The sequence below is a fragment of the Euprymna scolopes genome, chromosome 17 (assembly GCF_053919585.1).
Source record: "Euprymna scolopes isolate OS-2025 chromosome 17, ASM5391958v1, whole genome shotgun sequence".
Taxonomy (NCBI): domain Eukaryota; kingdom Metazoa; phylum Mollusca; class Cephalopoda; order Sepiida; family Sepiolidae; genus Euprymna; species Euprymna scolopes.
Window position 1 is genome coordinate 16523211 of NC_136498.1, and position 24490 is coordinate 16547700.

The 24490-nt window shown below is 31.3% G+C and overlaps 1 protein-coding gene across 4 annotated transcripts in view; it reads right to left on the reverse strand.

Annotated features, from left to right (window-relative positions):
- The window catches only part of LOC145296694 (uncharacterized), an 80602-nt gene that overhangs the window by 50422 nt on the left and 5690 nt on the right, over positions 1-24490 (reverse strand). For all 4 annotated transcript variants that reach the window (XM_080142665.1, XM_080142663.1, XM_080142664.1 and 1 more), the window contains exons 2-7: positions 20774-20907; positions 16865-16965; positions 11828-11983; positions 9335-9510; positions 4710-4840; positions 3885-4146 (exon numbers count right to left, since the gene is read on the reverse strand). In XM_080142665.1, the coding sequence (XP_079998791.1) occupies positions 3885-4146; positions 4710-4840; positions 9335-9510; positions 11828-11983; positions 16865-16965; positions 20774-20907 (960 nt within the window). The remainder of the gene's footprint in view (positions 1-3884; positions 4147-4709; positions 4841-9334; positions 9511-11827; positions 11984-16864; positions 16966-20773; positions 20908-24490) is intronic.

Genomic DNA, 24490 nt, shown 5'->3' on the forward strand with positions numbered 1-24490 from the left:
TTTAGTTGCAAGTCAAAGAGGAACGTATGGCAGCAAAACATTGCCTTCTTTGTTTTGCAAAACAAATCATTTATAACATTTAATTTTTGTTCGTACACACAGAAAAATGATAGCTCTATACAGAAAAATGTTCGTTTTTTTTTTTTTATTTTGTAAAACATGATTTGGAGTAAAGGGGAAGGAAAAAAAAAATAACGTCAATGTTTGATTCTGTTTAGTTAAGAAGCCAGTATCTTCAAACAGCCTGATTTGGTAACACCAAATGTCATAACAGGTATTACCACTTAAGGTTATAATATAACCAGACGTGCACAGTCCTGACAGATCACCGACTCCCAACATCGTGTATCGTGGATTTTTCGTTCGACTATTCCTCTTATGGTTGGATCATCATTTTCTCGGTGACGACTGTCGATGGGAACACGCATGGTTTCACAAAAGTAGAAATATTGAAATAAATCGTGGAACAAAGAAAGGAAAAACACAACACAAATGCCAATGCGTTGACTGTTGGACTTGTGTGTGTGTCTTCTCCCCGTTCTATCGATGTTACGTTCGTCTCTATTTCTGTTTCACAGTCAACTCTAAAACTGTCCAACTCCCATCCACCGCGACGGGCATCTAGATTTCAACTGTCTCCTCTACGTTGGTGTCTGACCAACTCCCTCCCCCCCCGGCTACCGGAAGCTGTCCTTCTGTTTTATATGTAGGTTTCTATCGTCCTGTCAACTCTAAAAAGCTTGATCTAAAAATACCTAGAGATTCATTGTTTGTTACTTCCTATATATTGTTTCCTGTTCCTTTGTCTATTGCCCCCCCCCCTCCTCTCAGCACTTAGTGACTCAAGTCCACCTCAGGTCCACTTTATAGTATCACAATAGTGGACCTTAGAGCAATGGTAATTAAGAGGCAACTCAACATTCCCCACAGCACTCAAACGAGGCCTCATCACTGGATGTCTTTTAAGGTCATATCTAGGATCTGATATTGTGTTGAAATCAATCATGCATTTACAGCAATATTAAACCCAGATAATGATGAAGGCAATGTATGGATGAACATTCATGTAAAAACAGGCCTTTTGTTTTTTGTGTTGATCTTATCCAAATTTTGTTTTAGGTGTGCCATTAATGTTTAAAAAGTTCAATAATGGAAAAATATGACTAATAAATATCGGTTGTTTGTTATAAAAAATTAACTATAAACTGTTTAAAAGTATTCTTAAGTCATATGTGGTAAAGGTGAAGAAACATAGATTATTATTATGATGTGCTTCTGTAGCATTATCAACTGATGAAACCACAAACTTAAGTATCTTACTAAATAAATGACATTGTTGTAATGGGTGACACCTTTTTCTTAAACTGAAATATTGATCCGGACTAAACAGCAAAATTGCTTCTTGTGACCGAAAACTTTTTTTTAAAGATATGAAAGACTGGGGGGGAAATTGACTTTATTTAACCCTTTATGACCTGAATTATGATGTAGATTAAAAAATATTTATTGGCAATTTTAGTTAGTTTAAAGAGTAATGATACTATGATTGTCTTCAAACTGGAAAAAAGTATATTTCAATAAAAAATACTGAACACGTACAAAAATATGTACAAGGCATGTTTGAATCAATTTCCACTTTATGCCGTTATATTCATTTATTTACGATTGAATGAATTGATCCAACCAGGTCATAAAGGGTGAATTCACATGTCAAGAGAAAAAAAAAGCAGGTATTGATTCGGAAACATTACTAACAAATAAGGTAAAATTATTGAGATCCAGAGAGAGAAGAAAAGAACATATGCAGATTGAAGGGACTCTCACTAATTCGACCATATTCATTTGTTGTATTTATATCATGTCGTTGGATATTTCGTTTCACTTCCTGCATAAGGGAGTTTGTTTCAAAGAATATAAATTTCAGACAAATCTAGACTTCATCCAAATAAGTTTTCTTACCATAATAATGATTTGACCATTCATTATAGGAGCAATCGGACTCACAAAGAAAAAAAAAATATAATATAAAAAAAACTACCTGACAAATATACCCGGTGAACCAAGTGCAAGAGAGATACAATTAATTGCACTTAAAAGGAGGGTTAGAATCTTAAAAATATCTCGTGGTTGTAGTGTATAAAATAGTGGATGAATGTCTGGAATCCTGTAGGATGCCCTATACCCAGTTAGAATAAAACTTTAAGAAAAATAAACCCAATGAAGCTTTACTGTTTATATAAAAATGCTCAGTTATAAATAAGTGCTTATTAGATATAATTTAAATTTTCAGATAAAAACATTACTTGGCTACACATTTGCAGACATATTTAGGTTAGAGCTATAAATAACCAGAGGTCTTCAGGTTGAACCTCTCTCTATGGAAATCCAGACATGTTTTTACAACATTGTGGATATATAAAATAATCGAGGTTAAATATATATCCACAGGATAAAAAATTGCGAGAATCTGTGCTTGTATAATAGTGCTCAATAATAGAGGCAGCGATTTATTCATACAAACATGTTTTTATAACTTATTTTATATATATATATAAATATATACACACACACACACACACACAAACATCTCACAAGCATAAGGATTATTTGGCTTTACAAAACAAAGTTTCAGTCTTTGTAACCTCAGAGGAATTTATTCTTGAATCGGTACAATATTTCCTAGTTCTGAGGATTGTGAGAGGTTGCTTTGCATGGATGATGTTTTGATGAGCAACATAGGAGTGTGGGTGCAAGGATCTTGAATTCGCTATACAAGGATGTGTGTGGGTGTGTGTGTGTGTGTGTGTGTGCGTGCGCATGTGTTCATGCTTATGTATACAAGGATGTGTGTGTGTGTGTGTGTGCTTATGTACACAAAGGTATGTATGTGCCTGTGCATGACTTATAAAGATCTTCTGGGCTGGTTGCATTTTTATGGCTTTACACTCAAGAAAGGGTAATTAAAATAAAAACATAAGAGAACCATGCATGAACCTTAAAAAGATTTGATTAGAAATTTCAAGATCTTAACCCTCCCCATATTATCCACAAAAAATGTTCTTACAACCCTTAAAAATAGTAAATAATAAATTGGTTCTGTGGAAGTTAGGATAACAAAACCACTGACTTCTCTATGTAAACCAAATCATCACCAGCTCTGTTAATAATTATTTTAGTATCCAGCACTATGTACAAAAATTTATTACTTCATAGCAATTCCAAAATTATCCCCGATATCTCTATTTGTGTAAAGTTAGGTATGTGTATATATGTATTAACAGGATTCACTCCTAAACTAATTATGAATTTTAGAACACAGCTTCTAGGGCGTCATAATGTGAACTATACTTAGTTTAATTTAGTTTCATGGAAATAGTGAGCATAGGCGTCTCATTTGAAAATTAAAATATTTCAAAATGTATTTTAAATTTGATCCATAGCCATTAAACACTAAACAACATTCTATGAATGTGAATTTCTTTTTAAAACCCCTTAAGCCTAAGTCTCAAATTTTAGAGATTTTTTAAAAATTAAAATCATGTAATAGATTTTGATTAAAATTTAACAAGGATCCTAGACATAAGGTTTAATAACATTATGTCTTGATTTTAACCTTGAAAAAAAAAAAAAAAAAAAAAAAAGACATACAAGTGGTGCAAAACAGAAGTGTTTGGGGAATTAATTTTACCTGTCCTGCAGAAGGTATTCTTCTAGTATATCACACATCTAAGACCATTATGAAGTGTCGTACAAGAGGGATAAGATTATAACTTTTAAAATGAATGCATCAGATAAAATAAGTCAAGGAAATGGTAAGTGCTTTCTGTGATAATGTCAAGAAATATTAAAAAAAAAAAAAAAAAAAAATTATTTGCCAATCTTACCGGGATCGGGTTCTGTGATGGCGAGGTCTAGAATGAGATCTTGATCGACGGGGTGATCTCTTTCTTGATCTGGATCTGCGACTCCTTGAAACTGATCTTCTTCTTGAGCGAGACCGCGAACGTCTTTTGGGGCTGGGCCTTGGGCGTGATCGAGAACGTGATCGAGAACGGCGCTTTGGTTTAGATTTGGAGCGAGATCTAGAATGGCGCCGATGACTCTTTGATTTAGACCGTGACCGACTTCGTTTTTTGTCAGGAATTTCTATAGATAAAAAAAAAAAAAAAAAAAAAAAAAAAAAAAAAAAAAAAGAAATTAATACTAATAAAAAAAAAAAAAAATTAAAAAAAAAACCCAATGATTTAGAATTAACAATCCATAGCAAAAAAGATACTCATCTAGAACTCAAGCCAAGGTCATGTCAGCATCTTCTGGAAGTTAAAATATTCAGTTTACGGTAAGCAGCCAAAAATAGCTGATGCAAACACTGCCAGATGATAAATTCAAAATACTGAAGACAAAAATTTAAATCAAGATTTACCATAATTTAATTATATGAAAAAAATATTTCAATTTTTTTCAAGAAAAGTATATTAAAATTAAGTAATATTTCAATTTTTTTCAAGAAAAGTATATTAAAATTAGGAGCCTTAATTTTAATACTAGAATTGCCCGCAAGGACCCGTGGTGCAGTAGTTAAATTCAGTTGTAAAGTGATATTCTCCTGGAAGTTGAAGATTCAAGTTGCACACGAATAATAAAACTCAAATTTTCTTTTCTTCATTGAGAATGACACATAAAAAGGAACAAAATGGTTGCCCACTCACCTGGCTCTACAGCAGCTAAAATCAAGGATTGCGCTTCTTTAACTTTCTTCATGGCTTCTTCCAGTTCACGTTGAGCAGTCTCTTGGTTTTTATTCACGGGCTTTACAATGGAGCTGATGGCATGAGAAACTCTGACAAAAAAATGAAATAGAGAAAATAAGGAACAAAAAAAAATTTTTTTTTAATGATTTTGTATAAGATATTTTTGGGGGGCAAAATTAAAAGTTTTTTTTGATACTCTTGCATAATTTGACTCGAATTCTCATGAATTCCCATCAAGCATGGATTGGGCGAGACTGGCAATCATCGGTGTCAGGCAAGCATTGTTCAAATGTTGAAACGCTAACTCGACTTATTTTATTTAATTTTTTTTTCTGTTATGTTTTTAGTAATTTTTAATGTGATATTAAGGGAGGTGACTTTGTTAGTTACTTATCATTTATTACTAGCGGCATTGCCCGGGTGTTTGGAGGTGTGTGTGGTTTTGGGAAAATCAAAAGTTAAAAGGGGTTTAAAAAAAAAAAAAAAAAAAAAAAAAAATTTTGGTAGGCAAGTATGAAGGATCGAACCCGAACCCTTGAGTCGAAGTTGGAAATTAAAGTGTGAAAAAAAAAAAAAAAAAAGAAAAAAAGTGCGACGTTAACCACTGAGCCACCACGAAACACTAACGGAAACATGTTTGAATTTATTTAATTATTTAGAATTGGCAGGTGCCCGTTTTAGTGACTGACTGTGGGGTAGTATTTTATTTACTACAGGAACACTTTCTTTAATTTTTTTTTGTTTCCCCAAGATGTTGGGGGGGGGGGCAGCTCCCCATAAAAAGGGGATTGTCCAAATTGAATAGCAATTGTCTGATATAAGGAAAAATTCCACATTGATCAAAGCTGATTGCTTTCGGACGTTTCTGGCAATCTCGACCGGAACACAACAGCCTTATTTAGTTCCGCTTTTATTATATGAAAAAGCCTAATCCAAATGTGGCGAGCGAAAAATGTTGAATATTTATCTTTTCAAAGTCGAGCAAATTAAATAGACAGGCGACCCTCGTTAACTCGGAGATATTATCATTTAGACGTGATATAAAGGCGAAGTTTGAAAAAAACATGAACCGTTCGGCCAGCCAGAATGAGTTACTGAAAGATGTTTGAATTTATTTAAGTAAGAACCAAATTGACAGGTGCCCGCACGGAAGTCGTCGAGCATTACGACGACGACGTAAGCAATAGCTATTCAGCAAATGAGGTCAATGACCAGGTTTGTTTGTTATAAGCGAAGTAAAAAAGAAAACATAAAAACGAACGTTAAAACTTAAGTGGGGAGGGGGGCAATCAAAACATCGGAAAAAAAAAAAAAAAAAAAAACTAACGTAAGGCAAACAAACGATGTTAAATGTAAAAATCGAAAAAACAAAAAAGAAAACAGAAAAACGAACACGTGAAAAATGGCTTAAATAAGTTTCGATATTAAAATTTAAAAAATCGGTGGGTACCCGGGTGTTTTTGGGTGTGTGGTCAGGGGTGGGTAAGCGAAGTAAAAAAAAAAAAACAAAAAAAACAAAACGAACGTTACGTGAAAAATGGCTTAAATAACGCTGGTTCAATATTTAAATTTAAAAAAAAATCGAAAGAAAAAAAAAAAAGACATCTCACACCATGATTCGAACCCAAAACGTTTAGATAACGAACCAACGCGCTAATCAACTGAGCTAACGCAACGTACATGAAATTTAGTCAGTTCTTCAACTATTTAAAGTAAATCAGGTCATGACGTCATCTGACGCATGCGTGGAACCGGTCGTCGTCACAAGGGGACCGTTTTTGTTTTGCTGTCCCCAAAAATGAGGTGCAACAAGTGTAAACACAAATGTTTACTTAAAAAAGATTGTGTGTAAAGGATGGTTTCCCCTGGAAATGTACAAATGGACAGTGCCACCAAAAGAACTTGACTGAACAACACTTCTTGAAAATAATTAAAAAAAACAAGAAAAAAAAATACAGTTACAAAAAAGAAAACAAAAAAAACTTGTACTTACAGCTAACAATTATATGGTTAAAAAATCTTTTCTTGGAGAAAAAACAAAAAAACCTAAACTTTCTGTTGATAAATATTTTGAAAAAAATAAATAAAGAATAAAATAAATAAATACTAAAATGAAATAAACATTTTCATTTTTCAAGGTATTTTTTTTTTTTTTTTGTTATTTTTTATTATTTGCATTTGTATTTTTTCAGTTTGTTTTATTTTTTTTTCATTAGTCTGCGTCTGTTACGATGCTTGGCTGACACTGATGATTTCCGGTATCGCCCGATCCATGCTTGACGGGAATTCACGAGAATTCGAGTCAAATTATGCAAGAGTACCCTTTTTTTTGTGCAAGAAAATTTGCAGATTTTGAAGAAATGTTTATTAATATTTTTGATTCTAGTCCAGAATTTCTCCATTTTAAAAAAACAAAGAAAAATCTGTATGATGTACATACTTGTGACAAAACTAAAATATTTTGCAAAAATCATAAATTGGTCAAGTAGTTTTATTTTTTTATAAAGAAAACCATTTTTAAGTGATTAATTGTATCAAGTATTGTTGAGTTATCTACCTTTGTTTCTTGAGATATTTTTCAAAATGGCAGGTGATACAGTCACTTTTCAGATCCTCATAAAATTTTATTTTCTTATTTAAAAATAAAATTACTTGATCAATTTATATGATTTTTGGAATATATTTTCATTTCAACATAGGTACTTGCACCAAAGTATTTTTATTTTTGTTTTTTAATATAGGTGAAATTCTGGACAAGTATCATATTTTTTTTTTATATTGGAGAGTTCATTTATGAAACAATTCAGGTTCTTAAACAGATTAAATTAAAAAATTATGTCATTTAAATAACAGTAACAAGAAGACCTAGAAGTTGATTGCTCAAGATTTAATGAGGAGCACCATGTTATTTTTCACTATGCTCATAACATAATATTGCCATTTTTTTTTAACACAACAACAGATAAAGTACTAAGTAAAACTTCAGTTCTAAATAACACTCTTTTGGAGGTTCAAGATTCAATACTTAGTGTATTGATATCAAGAAAATAATTGTGAATTACTTTGATTTCTAGTCAGTCATAGCTGATGGAACAAAAACATTCTACCCGTGTGGATTAAATAAAGGGTTTTGTTTGAAATTCCATGCAGATTGCCAGAGTTCAACAAAGTACACCTGGAGGTCGAAGGTTACATCAGCCAAAACATTATGAGAATAACACTCAAGATGAAAACAGTCGTTTGAATAATCCAAATAATCAAATCTCATCTCAATACGATAATAGTATTGAAAGAAACTGAAATTTTAAAAAATTCAAAATTAAAGAAAAGTTTTATTTTTTAATTCTGATCAGTCATTTTTGTGGCCAATATACCAAATCCCATAAACTGTCATAAAACCTGACTATTTTCAAAAATATTATGTGAACAAACAGCTATAATATATAGAACAGAATATTAGTCCTCACGCGAAAGAGCAGGACACAAAATGTTTTAAATAATAATAGAATAACAAAGACTTTCGCTGGCGAGGACTACTATTGACCGTAACCAGTTATACATTCCTTTTGAAATTTTCATCTCTATTTTTATCGTTATGTACTGAATATTTGTTAATGAAACCTATATGAAATATGTTCCTTATTAAAATTTAAAGATTTTCTATTCTGAAAGGAGTTTTAAAAAATTTAATCTAAAAAAGTTATTTTAAAGTTTTTGTTAAAAAAAAAATTCAGATTTTCTCATTATTCAGACCTATATTACAAAGAGGAGGTTGCAAAATTTGAGTTGTGGTGTGAGGAGAAATACAAACTGAAACAGAGAGAATATTCAGACCTGTAATAATACAAAGAGGGGATTTCAAAAATTAGTTGTGGTATGAGGAGGGATACAAACTGAAATAGAGAGAAGAAGAGTCTTAAAATATAATCTTTAAAAGATAAGATACAAGTTAGAAAAGCATTTCATCCAAGGCATGAAAATTGTTAAACAAAATGTTTTTACTATAGGCTTTAAAAATAAAGGTACAAGATTCAATTTGAAATTTATTTATCTTCAAAGTGCACTTTTTATAAATTTTACAAAGTAAGGTATAAAAATTTAATTTAAATTGAATCAAAAAGTTACCTTGGATTTATTTTATGCAATGTACATTTTGTTGCAATTTAAAAACATTATTTTTCATCTAGCAATTAATGATATAGATATAAAATTTTCAATGATTTTTTTTTTTTTTTAAGTGCAACAGAATGTACATTACATAAAATAAATCCAAAGTAATTTTTTGATTCAATTTAAATTAAATTTTTATATCTTTGTAAAATTTATAAAAGCGTATTTTGAAGATAAATAAATTTCAAATTGAATCTTGTACCTTTATTTTTAAAGCCTATAGTAAAAAGATTTTGTTTAACAATTTTCATGCCTTGGATGAAATGCTTTTCTAACTTGTATATAATATACAGAATATATAATCCCTATTGAATGTTGCTAGCAAAGCTAGAAAATGTAAAAATCATTTATAAACGAATAATTTCATGTGAATGAAATGTCTAATACATTGTTGATAAACTTTATGTACTTACTTAATAGGACGTCCACCAAACATTGTGTTGTTGTAGACGAGTACAGTGGCAACAGAACGTTGATCAGTAAATTCAACAAATGCTGATTTAGTAGGAAGGTTATCCTCACCAGCCATTCGAATGTATTTCACTTCACCAACTTGACTGAAGAATGCCATTAACTGATCTACACTTACCTAAAAGAGAAAAAATATAAGAAATTAAATCATAAAGTTAACATTGAAATTAATGTTATGTATTAACTTGCATTTTTTGTTGACGATATTATTTGCGTGTATAATATTACTTAGCAATCTGTGCCCCCCGCCACTGATCAATGATTTTGAACAGGGATCAAGTCGAATAAACCTCCTCCATTTTCCATCAGTTTCATGTTTACTTAGTCCTTTTAAAAGTATAAATAAGGAGCCTTGATTTTAGGACAACATTCCTCAGTCTGGAAGGATCACACATAAACATACAAGAACAAGCAGCTAAGTATGGGTAATAATTGTGAACCTTCATATATTTTTGTAATGTTTCAGCTGAGAGTTTTTTCCTCAATGCCAAAGCAAACAGAGTCTAAGCAATTCTTGAGATAGCTTGTTTCCTGAGGAATATCTCACTGCGTACTCTCCCAGACTTTGCCTTCTCCCTTTGAGAAAGGGTTAGTCTATTACTAATTGTCCAAGGTGCCCCTAACAGGGAACGCAGACGAAGCTGCCCAGAGTGCTTTTTGTCTAGGGTGCTGATTTTTCAAATCTCCTTTCCAACCTTCATTTTACATCTTTCTACCATGGGAGAGAGATAAATGACTTCTTTGCTGTGGACTAAACAATCACTGGTTTAGCAATATTATCTGCACAAACATCAACAAAACAAAAAGCTTAATGCATCACATAATGTTGGATAATCTAGAAAATAAATTTCAAATATTTAGAATATAAATAGAAGTTGATGACTACAAAAACAATTGCAATTGTTGGACAATAAACTAATATAATCTATATATCTATAAAAATGAAAGTGTCTGTGTACATTTCCCTATGCAATGACTGTCAATTTTCAGTCTACAGACTCAAAATTTGATATAGAGGGTACTGAGATTTGGGAAAATCTTTGTAATCCGTTTTCGGGCAGAAATTTGGCTGTTAAGGGGTCAAAGTTCAACAATTTGACCTTTGAGAACTCTACCAAACTCCTCCGACAATTTTCAGTCTAAACAATTGAAATTTTAGATATAGGTTCCTTGGACATGGATCTAACTTAATAACTTTATTTGAGCCCATAACAATAAATGTTAAGGGGTCATAATAGAGGTCAAAGTTTTAAAATATTTGACTGCTTCGGTCTCTACCAAATTACTCAGACAATTTCTGGTCTAAACATTTGAAATTTTACATAAAGCGTATTCAGAGATAGGGCAAGATTTTTAATCGGTTTGGGTTGAAAATTTGAGTTTCCAATATGTAAATGTATGTATGTATGCCTAAAACTTTTGACAGAGGCGACGGATTTTTACAAGATCAGTATAGTTTTTAAGTTCAACCTTTTAAACGACAAATATCGAAAAATTGGCTAAAACCATTAATATCTTCACCTTCAACGGGGCACTTTTCTACAGGGAGGGGGGGGGGGGTCGCTTTTTTCGCCGATATTTTCAAAAGTCATCCCCTCTTTTCGATTGTCTAGTCTTAATTAAAACCTATGTCACTTCCAGTTTGGCAATGGTCGTAACAGCAAAGACGTCACATTTTTCCTCCCATTCTTTTCCTCCTTCGCAGTACGGGTTCGAGCCTGCCTTCCTATTACCACTTTTTTTTTTTTTTTTTTTTTTTGCTCAACATACACCTCCAAACACCCGGGCAACGCCGTGCTGAAATGTTAGTAACATAAAAAGTTGAATTAAAAAGAAAATACATTTTTTAAATGTTTTAAAATCTTAAAATATCAATAACTTCAAGGTATTCATGGATTATTTCCTAAAGTTTATCCTGGTTTATCATTTTAACATTAGCAGAACTTCTGTTTTTTTAATATTAACAAGGAATTTCTCAATTCTAACAGGTTATTCAATAAAACATGTGGTGCTTATATAATATTAGTCCCAAGTGAAGACAAGTGCTCGTCTGAGCTCTAATATTATCCCCCCCCCCCACTCGCCAAACATTCACGAGAAACACTCATTTGGCTGTAAACACCATCTGGAAAGCAGGCCAGTGAAACAGACTTCTATAGGCAGGCAATTCTACGAAAGCTTTGTTTATGGTCTTTATGTTTAGATCCAGGCACAGTTAGAGAGTGAGGAAAGCAACAATATCTCAAAAATGATTTTAATCATTTAATAAAAAAATAATGTAGCATTAGATTTTCTAAATTTTCAAATTAAAATTTTAATGTGTTTGGTGAAAGTTATTGTAATTTGTTTCATTTCTCAGCTGTTTACTACATCACAACTTTACAAAAATAATCGGTGTGATTTTCAAGGTTAAAATATCAAAGAAACAAACTTACAGATTTGTCAATATTACACACATAAACGGTTCGTCTAATCTCTTCAATTTTTCCTGGATCTGTTGAACCCGGTAAAGGTGGATACTGAGCGAGGCCAAGAGCAGTGAGACGGGGGTCGTATGTTGTGATGACCAAGCCACTTCCTTGACCAGTCATCTAAGGAGAGAGAAAAAAAGATGTGTAACAGAATGAACATTTTATCTTCAAAGGAACAACTGTAAAAGGGAACGGACAGATTTGCATCTTCTGGAAAGCGTTCAAACACAACTATCGACATTGTATCAGAGAAAAGATTTCATTTTCTTCAAATAGTAACAAACAAAATTTGGCAAAAGGTCTTGAAATATCTATAAGAAATTTGGATGCTTCTTTGTTATAATAGTGAAATTCGAAAATCAAAATATTGAATTTTAAGTAAAACCAATCGTATCTACTTAAGTGTCATGTCAAATTTAGTAATATATCCAAAAATTACGAAAAACGGTAAGATAGAAAAAGTCAGGAAAAGTAACTCAGTATGTCTTGTTACAATGGTGGATGTCAAAGTACATGTATTATGTAATAATGCAGGACTATTTAACTAATTACAATATAACAATTAAGTAGATAACATTGTTTTTAGTCGAAATTGACATAAAAAGTTATTTTTTAATGAAAACTCAATTTTTCAACTGTCGGATTTCATAAAGAACCAAAATTTAAAATAAACATTTAAGGTGCAAATATTTTCATTAAAAATCTTTTAGTTCTTGTCCAGAATTTCCCTATATTAAAAAACAAAATAATGGAAAATCTGTATGATGTGCATACCCGTGATAGAACGAAAATGTCACATTCCAAAATTCACATAAACTGATCAAGTAGTTTCATTTTTAATGAAGAAAATCAAATTTTATGAGTAAGCAAAAGAGATGTTTCCACGTTGCAATCTTGAAAGGCAGATAACTCCACAATAATTCAAACTTGTGAGATCAGCCTTGTAATATCTATGATTTCCCATTAATCGCTAACAATCGTTTAAAAATGATTTTCTTTATAAAAATAAAACTATTTGATCAATTTACATGGTTTTTGGAATATGATCTTTTTGTTCTATCACAGGTATATACATAAGAGTTTTCTGCATTTTTTTTTTTTCAATATAGCAGGAATTCTGGACAATCAATTTTTTAAATTAATTTCAGGTAATAGAAGATCCATTATCAAAGTGCTTAAAAAAAAAAAAATTAATTAAATAAAAAAATTTATACTTGTTAGTTTTTTTTAATGTTTGACTGATTTGTTAGAAAACTATAACTAGCAATACACATGAAAAAATTGAAATAGCTTGAAATATTTCAATATTGGTATGCATAGAAAGAGCTTGATGAGATAAGAAAGAATCTTTTTAAATTTTTTAAATCTGATTAAAATTAAGGAAGTTATGGCTATTTTTGTGCCTCACACGTTTGGATATTTTTCCCTCTTTAAGACCATATGCGTTTCGTCACATTTTTTACACTACTTTTTCAGTAAAAATGTCATATCTTTGTTAAAACACAAGACTAAGAAATGAAATTTACCATATAAGTGTATTTTTGTACAAGGAATCAGAATATGCAACTGAAAATCTCCCAAAGTTTATGGTTTCCAAATAATCTGCAGTAAATGTGCATAAATATGCAGCAATTCCTTAAAAATGCCATGTATCCATAAACAGAAAAGAAGTTGGAGAACTCATAGTTGAGTTGTAATGTGCTTTATGTACAAAAAACTTAAATCTAAACATAAGACCATTTAAAAATGAATATATTACAATATTTCTTTGGTATTATTGTAGATTAACACCTTCTGTTTAACCCCACTCAACTCCTTCTGACCACCCCTCCAAAATGTGATTCTACCTTTTTAGGAAATTATGTATAAAATGCCATGAAAAACTTTAATGAAAGATAAACAAATTATTTTAGAATTGAATGTAAAATAATTTCCTAATATAGGTCATTCTAGCATTTTAGGGCAGTTAACTTTTTTTTTTTTTTTTTTTTTATAAGATGATTATGTGTAGTTTTAAGAGGGTTTCTATGCAATGAGAATATGGGAAGGGTTGCCATTCGGACTTTGAATTAATTGTAGGGGCTAAGGAAAATTATGTGAACATACTGAAAACTTGACAGAGACAAAGCTAACAAAAACAATATTAGAGGGGGGAGCGGTTAGTTTCACAAAAATTTAATGTAAAATAATTCACCATTTCCTGGCCATTCTAGCATTTTAGGACAGTTAACCAATTTATTTTCATGTGTATTTTTCTTTAAGGAAGGATCTATTTTTTGTTTGTTTGTTTTAGATGCTTGTATGTGGCTTACAAAGGTATTTTATTTGGGGGGGGGGGGGCTTGCCACTCGAACTTAGTGTTATTGTTAGGGTTAAAGAGTGTTTTAGGAATACGAACCGTTACTTCATTTTTGTTTTGTTGTCCTAACTGCAAAATGCCGTTTCCATTTCAAATAAATATTTTACAGAAAGATATAGATATATATATATGTGTGTGTGTGTGTGTGTGTGTGTGTGTGTGTGTGTGTGTGTGTATTCGACAGGTAAATAAGTCAGAAAATGTTATATTTAGTTTTAATTTAATAAGAAACTGCGTTGTGAAATTTCAAAGAAAATTCCATAAATTTGTTGGGGGGGGGGGGGCTTGCCACTCGAACTTAGTGTTATTGTTAGGGTTAAAGAGTATTTTAGGAGGAGACTTGCCACACATAATTTGTATTAGAGGTGAAGTTAAGAGAGCTTTTTTTCAAAGAGAGCGTTCAAAAATTTGTTGATTTCTATTTTCGAGGTTGAAGGTGTTAATTCCATAGGCCGTTTATACTACGCTGGAGCAGGTTGTAAAAATATCTTTCGCTTAATAAGTAGAAAAAAAAAATAACGAAATAAAAAGCTTCCTAATTGTAGTTTGATGTGTTTTCTTTTAAAATTTCAAGAATATTGATATAGATTTTGAGGGTTTGTATTACTATACACATAGATTCGAAAAAGTTGTCAAAAAACAAATATATGACAAATAAATATTATCAAAAGCAAGTTACTTTTCTACATAACTGGATAATTTTTTAGTGTTTTTATTTAATGTAACATGTTTATTCAGCTTGAAAACAGTGTTTACCGATGTTTTGGAAAATTTAAAATGGCGCCCGCCCGACTCTTGAAACGGTAAGTTTGTGGAAAAGAGTTAAAAATAAAAAAGTAGACAAAATACTGCTAGAAACTCGCTCAATATATGTTACCGTGACAGACATATATTCGGTGAGTTTTTAACAGTATTTTGTATAGTTTTTTTTTTATTTTTAACTCCTTTTCTCAAACTTACCGTGTCAAAGAGTCGGGCCGGGCACCATTTTTAATTTTCCAATACATCGGTAAACACTGTACGTTTTTCGAGCTGAATAAACATGTTACATTAAATAAAAACACTAGAAAATTATCCAGTTAGGTAGAAAAGTAACTTATCTTGCCTTTGATAACATTTATTTGTTATATATTTGTTTTTTGACAACTTTTTCGAATCTATGTATAAACGAGATTTTGATACTTATTTTGATTTTGAAAAAAAACATTTGTGGCTGTTCGCAGTAAAACATTGTTTTAATTCGCTGTTCAAAACTAATTTAAAGAATAAAAGTGCATGCAATCTACAAAAGTTTATTTTGTTTTTTTAACCATGTTTTTAAATTTGACGAGAAATGTGAGAAATTGCAACAGATTCAATGAATGTCCGCGTATTCAATCACCGCGAGCGGATATTTTGTCAACACGTTTTTTTAACAAATAAGAAATAATATTTTTATTATGTTTGAAACAACTTTAATAGTTTATTTTGGAAGTATATTCCATAAATAAAATAAAAACCCCACTTTAAAAACAGAAATTACGATTTTTTTATATTTTATTCGCAGTTTTGTCTTAGGGGTGTCAAATTTGCAATGGCGATTTTCCCAAAGATTCTGAGTGCTTGCTACAGATTCATAATGCCGAATTGGTTGGGATTGTTATTATACATTCTGAAAACCGAATAGTTCTAAACTAATGTTATTCTGATAACAAAATAGCTCTAATTAAACATATAAGAACATTTATATTCATATTTTCATGTTTTTCTTAATTCGTTCTTGAATAAAAATTAAAGAACGCGTGTTGTTTATACACTGTGCTGTGCTATGGCTGATTCTACAGGCTGGAGCTGCTGCTGCTGCTAGTACTTCATTTGACCAAATTCGAGAAATAAAAACAATTTTTTTTTCGGGTAGGTCCTTTTAAATTATCAATTACCGCGGTCCTACTCAACATAAAATAATACTTTTAATTGATAAAGATAGTAAAAAGATTGATTTACTTACTACTGGGTGTCCGAAGAATTTTTTTTTCAAAATGTTCAATACTAGTCATATTAAAGTCTTATTTTTAACACAACAAAAAAAGAAATGGTCAAAAATATTTCGGACACTTGACAGTATTAAGATTAACACCTCTACTGATTGGTTCCCAAATTTCATGACGAAATTCTTCATACAATCACGGTACGGACCTTTAGAAAACAGGGGGGGTCATTACAAAACCTTACCGAAAACGCCATTTTATGACGTTCACATTTTTATCACTTTATTTGCTTAAAACTCTTAAAATATAAAATGTACATTCATATTTATTAATTCATTTGAAAGTATATTCATTTCCGAACAAAACAGTAGTAATTTGAAGACTTGAAGTGCTTTGGTTTAAAAAATATGGCTATTTTAGTAGAACTACCTTGAAATCTGTGATTATCCAAAGCGTTTTTTCGTCCGTGTGTATTACTACTATAACATTTCTCTTGGTTATTTTTTATGGAATTGATACTATAGTTCTATTATTGATGATTTTAAAATGCCATCCAAATAGCATTCATCTTCACAGGATAAAACTTAAAATACAAAAGCTTAAAAAAAATTAAATGAATATTCTCCAAGAGATATGGCAAAAACATAGAATAAACAAATATCATTTGTTGATTACCTGACTGACTACATTACTTGGCCAGGTTGGCTGTCCGGGAATCATCCCTGCTATGGCAGATGGTGCCAGCTGTAGAGCGGTCGTCTCATCAGGAATTTTCCCTAAAAAAGATGACGAAAATCATTCAGTTTACAATTCTAACTAAGCAGAAAAAATGTACAATATAAAGAACACGACAACTGGTGCAACAGTATCATGAGGTAGGGCTTACAAGTGACAATTATTAATTGGAGTTTCAATTGGAAACCTAAATATAACCTTCAACTAGCAGGGCCCGTGTACCAGTGAAAATTGAAGAACTCCAAGAAACTCCTGTTCCCAACTGCCAATCCCATATAAATATTTTTATTTGAATTTTCAACTTTTTAATATAAATTTTTAAGCTATAAATGAAAGAAATGTTTGATACTTATACAGAATAAAAGTATCGTCAGAATTTTTAGAATGGTTTGCTGGAAAGTGCTGAATGAAAGTTTTGTGATTTTTTTGTTGCATAAACGTTGGCCAATTTTTTTCAATGAAAATTATTTCTGTTATTACAAAAATAATGCAATGAAAAATTAATTGAAAATATTCTTTTTGTTGCTATGATGAAAATACAATGAATTAATGGATAATTTTTACAAAACAAAAAAAAAACAAAAAAAAAAAAAAACATTCAAATTAAGAAAGAAAAAAAAATTCTCATTGCAAGTTTCGTAAATATTTTCCTTTTGAGAGCAAACAAAAATTTGTTGAGTTTTTAATGATTTTTTTTATTCAAATCAAGATAAATATTTAGTTATTTTAATCAAAAAAAAATGATGGCAAATGTTTTCTTAAATGATGATAGCTGCTGCGATTTCGTTGGCTCAGCGTTTCGGCACTTTTCGATATTTAACGTAAACCGCTGGAAAATTCTGATAACAGTATGAAGCTTATTTTGTACGAGTACTAGATGTTTTACTTTGATGTCAAGAAATGCAGCAACGTCAGTAATTGAACAAAATTGTTACTAAACTACTTTTTAAAATAATGTTTTAATGTTAATAAAGAGTTTATTTATCCATTTCTATTCCATTTATCTTTGTAATATTTAAGTTGCAAATCGAATAACCAGTTTGTGTAAGATTCCAATATCCTAAATTATATTTTAAGGAGCTAGAAATATAATTTGGGATGCTGAAAACATGAATAAGAGTAAGATACAAAGCTGTTCCACTTCTTAACCCTGTTAAAAGCTGCCCGAACATAGTCCAGAATGTAAACAAACATCATACATGCAAATAAAATATTACTCTTAATTTTAGTTTTTCAACAATCATTTCTTCTTTATCACACTATTTGCATGTGGTTTAGAGAAAATAAAATTTGGAGAACTAATGTTTAATGGATTTTTTTTAAATAAAAAAAATCGTTGAATTATTGCTATTTATGTCAGGCACTAATACTTTGTTTTGTTAAGCTTACAATTACAAACTAAATAGACGATAAAGACCATATTTAGAAAAATACTATACTTAATAAGTTTTTTTTTATTTTTTTAAAATGTAGCAAATTTATAGGATCAGCGAATGATTAATCTGTTTATTCTAGCATTCATTTATTCCACCACGTACTATCCACGTCTCTGTTCAGTCTTGAAAGACAAATATTTCCCTGTAAGAGTAACTGCACGTGTAATTGTAAGACAAGGGTTGTGCAATCCCCAAGCACACCTCTCCTAAATTGGCACTATTTGAGTCCAGTGACAAGCAGAGTTGCAGAGTCAGAGTCGGATTTCTAAGAGGAGTTGGAATTTTTTTTTTTTATCCAACTCCAGTCCAATAAATTTATTATTTTTACATGTTTTTTCTGTTTGGTTTTACCAGTTGCACAATTTAGCAGTTTTTGTATGGTTTTGCTTTTATTTTTGGAGATATATTTTGTATTGTACTGCAATGCTTCTACTTCAAGATATTTTGGTCTATCAGATCCCTGCAAATCCTGTCTGGGCAGCTGTTTTCGTTTTGGTTGTGACGTCATACAGAATCAATGAAAATTCTGTCTTTGAGTGACATCACTATGGATTACATTAGATAACAAATGGATTGTAATCCGAAACTTATCCCGTTTCTGAATCAAATGGAATTTGGTAATTGGATTAATCCAAGATCGACCCAGAATTACAATCTTATCAAAAAAACAGGTCTAAATCAATAAGAAGCAACCCATGTTACTATAGCCCTTTATAGCTTTTTCCTGTCTTTTCTTTTGATCTTCTTTCCATAAAGACAACATTATCTTTTGAAAAATTCCTTCTCTGTACTGTGTGTTTACTCCTCTCTTCTGATGAGAAGCATTTGGCTTCAAAATGCCATGGCCTAAAAAGGTTTCTCTTTCCCTAAACTTTCCCTTAGAACTGATAGCATAATAAAATTTAATTGTAAAGTTCTTTTTTTATCCCTTTGTTATCTTAACTTATTCTATAAAGCTGGTTGAGTGTATATGCGAGTATATTTATCATACAAGTGAATGTTAAACGTAAAAAATGATATACATGAAAAGTATTTATAAAATGTTTGCTGAATAAGTTGTGGGAGGCTGGTATATAGATCTGCAGAATAGACATAGAGGTCAAGAAGTCGGAGTCGGGAGTTGAAGATATCAATGTCGGCATCCTAGGAATTCTAGGAGTCCGAGTTGGAGTCAAACTTTTATCATTAGACTCTGCAACCCTGGTGGCAAGTAGAAGTGTTAGATGATTGGAAAAAATGCTGAGATAAGCAGAGAGTAGATACAGCACCTGGAATTCCCAAATGGTCACCCATTTTAGTACTGATTGAGATCAACATTGCTTAACTTTGGTAAGCTAACAAGAACCGGTGTGTGAACATAATTATGTCATACCTATGTACCATTATTATATATAAAACAAATTGAAATGATAAAAAAATTAAATTTAAGGAGATTAGAAAGTGGATTGTTAGTTTACTTTCGGCAGCCATGTAACTTTTCCTTAGCCCTTATTTTGTCCTTTAGTTCTCACATTCCATGAGCAATGTTTCTGACAAAGAGAGAAGAACTGCTGTTTTTGAGGTCAGAATCTATTCCAGCTAACATTTATCATTGGCAAATTTTTTACCTTGTAGTAGTTATTTTTAGCTTCTTACATCAAATGGCTTTATGCCTTGTCTAGAGCGATTTCCATAACAAAAAAAAAAAATTCTAATTTTATGAGTAATGGAAAAGCAACGATTTCCAGAAACAAAGGGAGATAACTCAACAATAATTCAAACTTGCAAGATTTATGTTCCTAGCTACTTGCCTCCCCACTAGAGCAGAGTTAGACACCAAAGTCGGTTTTTAATAAGGGAAGGAACAAAAATAAAAATTTTCTGTTATGAAATGAAGGATTTCTCCTTCACTAAACGAGAACAAAAATTTGAAGTGTAGCATCAGAAAAGATACTACACTTTGATCTTGGCCCGAAGGCCAAGAAATCTCTTATGGTGTTAAACTTGATCAATTTACATAACTTTTGGAAGATAATATTTTTGTTTTGTGATGCGTATGTACACCAGACAAAATTTTTTTTTTTTTTTTTTTTAAATATGAGGACATCCTGGACAACCACCCGATTATATTTTCTAAACATTGTGGAAGAGAAGTTGGCAATTTTTGCACGAATCAACTCTGAAGTCAGATTTTTTTTCAACAAACTCCTCACATCTTACAGCAGTAAAAAAAAAAAAAAAAATTTGAAGCAGTTTACATGTCATAGTTGTTGCGTTTTTTTTTAAAACTGAATCCAAAAGGACATTTTTTAAATTCAACTTTTCACTTACGGTGTTAACAATGCTTTAATTTAAAAATGCATTCAAAATATTTAATCAGAGCTGACGGATGGGAAGGTGGGGGGGTGGGATAAAAATCAAATAAGAAACTTACCATCCATGACTGGCACAACAATAAGTGCTCGGTCGATGAAGACAGTGTTAGTAAGATGCAGAGCAACACCAACACTACTAGTATCTTCGAATCGGACATAGCAGACACGCGCAGACACCTGAGATTCGGAATCCCTGAAAGAAAACGTTGAAATTGGTAATTAAAATGAAAAATTATATAATAATAAATTTGGTTGCTTTAAAACATATCGATCCTTTTCGGGTTATTTAATGTCGAATTCAGTAATTTTGCAAAAAGCTTGTAAGTTTTAAATTATTTATACATTCAAATATTTATTCAAGGTGTTGTAGAGGAAAATTGTCATTTTTGATTTTACAGAACATGATTACAAAGGAAAAAAACAAAAAAAACAATAACATCAAAGTTTGATGCAGTTTAGGTAAGGAAGCCAGTATCTTCAGACCTGATCTGGTCGCACCATTATAATAATTATATAAGGAATAGCAAATCAGTTTTGAGTACAGATTTATAAAAAAGCTTTTAATAATTTATATATTTTTAACTTCAAATTTAGAACTGTAATAAGAAATGCACATTTGAGACGGTAAAATCTTGCATTATTGTCATGCCAAATGCGTGCATATAATTCAATGTGTTTAAGAAAAATTAATAAACAAACCAGTTGAAACAGAATGAACACAAGAAATGAAATAAGTGATTATTTTTTTTTTAATCACTAAGTATTTGCACATATGTCATACAATATGTATTATCGAAGCATATAGTTATATGAAACCTCCCCACTACTTTACACACTCCTTTGTATCATCATGGAACTATGCAAGATCTTTCAAGCTGCACTGTCCGCGTAGTAGAAGGCAGATAAGTCAGTGCTTCATCGTATGATCCTCCTCTCCACATTCACAGATTGCTGTGTAAATTTTGTAGCCCCATATCTTGATCACCCTATTCCTGTTCTCAGGTAGTTGAACATCCTCAAACATCGTGCTTTTGAGCCAGAAGGGAGAATTTCAAAGAGGAGAGTTCCCATAGCAACAGAAAGGGGTGGGCCATTCTCTAGCTTTCTGGTCAACAATTGCAAACTGGTCTCTTTCTAAGATGTTAGGTGCTGAACATGGCTGAGGAATGTCTTGATTTCAGTTGTTGGTTCATGTAAATACACCCACAAGCACACAGAAAACAAGCAAATGCTGAACATTATACACACCAAAAAAAGAAAATGTTATATATATTTGTTTTTCAATTGATGTGTGTGTATATATATATATATATATATATATATACACACACACACACAGGAGAGGTGTGGTTGGAGATTGTGCACCTCCTGCCACAATTTCGCGTGCGGGCACCCCTACGCAGGTATCCATAGTCTGTCAAAGACTGAAGGAGCCCTGTGTGTCTGTGTATATATATATTTATTTACTATTTTGGGGGAAAGAATTCTAACAAAGTGCTCAATTACAAAGAAAAACCTTTTCAATATAAGAGCTTAATACAATTTTACATAAAAAAAAAAAAAAAATATATATATATATATATATATATACACACACCAAGTTAAAAGTATTTAGGAGAGAAAACTCTTGAATTTAATTTAACAAGGTTATAAAGAGTGCTCAATAAAAAAGACCAAGATATATTTTTATTAACATAGACAAATTTACATGGTCGTGACACTAAACATGCTAATGTTTTGGACTCCTTCAATGGAGACAAACTTTATTAAGTCACCTGACGAGGACTTGTAGCTTTGACCGACCACTTGTCATGTTACTCAACTCCTGACAGACCTGGGGGTCACGATTTAGGAATATTTTGCAACCTTAACACCAGACCCAACTGATTCATCAACTGAAAAACAAATACATATAACATTCTACTTCTTTGGTATGTCTATCCTCTGAAATGACCCCAATTCAATAGGGTTTCACTGTAGGAATTGAGCAAATGTTTCTCTGAAAAAAAATTACACCAATCCATGATTCTTCTCTGCTCACACTAGTATCTTGAAATTATCCGTTGTGGAAAATCATAACTCCACATATAAATTAGAAAGAGAATTGTCCACAAGGAAATTTTGCTTCACAATCCATCTTCATTACAACTACATTCCCAACCATCAATTACCTGAGAATAATGAACCAGTGTACATGGTAAATTACAGGTTTCACACATCCCATCCAAGAATTGGCTATTAAGTGATGCTTGGCAAGTGAATGAATCATTTCGAAATTGCTGCCAGCTGTATGCTAAGTTGGAATATTGATATTTCTTCAATCCTGAAGTCAGTGTCATAAACATCACTGACAAGACTTGTTGGATTCATTCTAAGAGACAGTTCTTATTGCTTCCTCTGAAGTATTAAAAGGTTACCACTGGTTGATGTGTGATGTTTGTGGTTTTGTATTTTTTATGAGGGTGTTTGACCAAAGAGAAGGCCCATCTCATAGGTTTACCACTTTAACACCAAGGTGTCACTTTTTGGGTTTGAAATGATCTTTGGTAGAAAAATACATGAATTAACACATTCATGTGAATCCAACTTGATTTTGGGAGAGACAAAGAAAGCATATCAAGCCGAGAAGGAAAGAGGGTACTAATTCAAGCCACTTGCTTTTTAGCCTTCATCTGTTGGCTCAACCATGTTAGTTAGGAGATTGAAGTTCCTGACCTGACAAAGACCAGAGGAATAGTTGGCCCTAAATGTTGTGAAACAACCAATAAAGATGAGAATAATAGTTCACAATAAAATAAATTAATATAATACTCATCTCAATAATGAATTCCAATTAAAATATGAACCAATAGATACTACCTTATGCATTTGTAATGCCAGCGTTCGACCTTCACCTGGCAAATTTCATTTTTTTTTTTTAATTTCACACTTTTGCACCGATTTTTCCGGGCTAAAACCCAAATATAAAGTTTTGCATGGATTAAAATACCTTATATATGAAGTTTCATGTCTGTAGACCAAAAACTCTACTAGGAGTTTGGTAGGCAAAATTTGTTAAACAAAAATATATACGCATACATAAATATATATGGAAACAATTTTGTGTTTACTATAAACTTTTTACGCAAATATTATGCAAGTATAAATCATGTAGAATATCTGCATGAATATAATTACACGTAATAGTTAACTAAAGATGATTATCCCATTAGAAAACCGAAGCAACTAATAGGGAATTAATTAAAATGAATGTTTAGAAGAATATGCAAATTAGCTAGATCTTTTGCTAGTGAATGCAATTCCACAACCCATATATAACAAAATTGTATTTTCTTTTCAAATAAATAGAAAAGAGGGTTTTTAATATGAATATCAATACACACAAAAGAAAAACGAATTTATAGAAGTGTGTGTGTATATATATATATCTCACTTATGAAAGAATTAAACCCTTCCCTTCACGGCTAAATTTAGTTTTAGTCACCTCCAGGACTCTGTACTAAATTTTGAAGTATCATTAACTTTTTAAAATATTTTTTTTTATTTATTTCGCTACGCAAATCTATAGAGTGATATAAAAGTTGGAATTATTTGAAATTCAGGTACTTATAATATTTTTGCATATTCTTATAACAAATCATCCTAAATCTTATTTAGACGAAAAAAAAAAAAAAAAAAAATTTGGTTCAAATATCTTTTTAAAAAATATTTTAATGTTTTAGCAATCGAGACAAAAAAAAATGGTGGTGGATGGTGTGGTTTTGGAAAATTTTAAA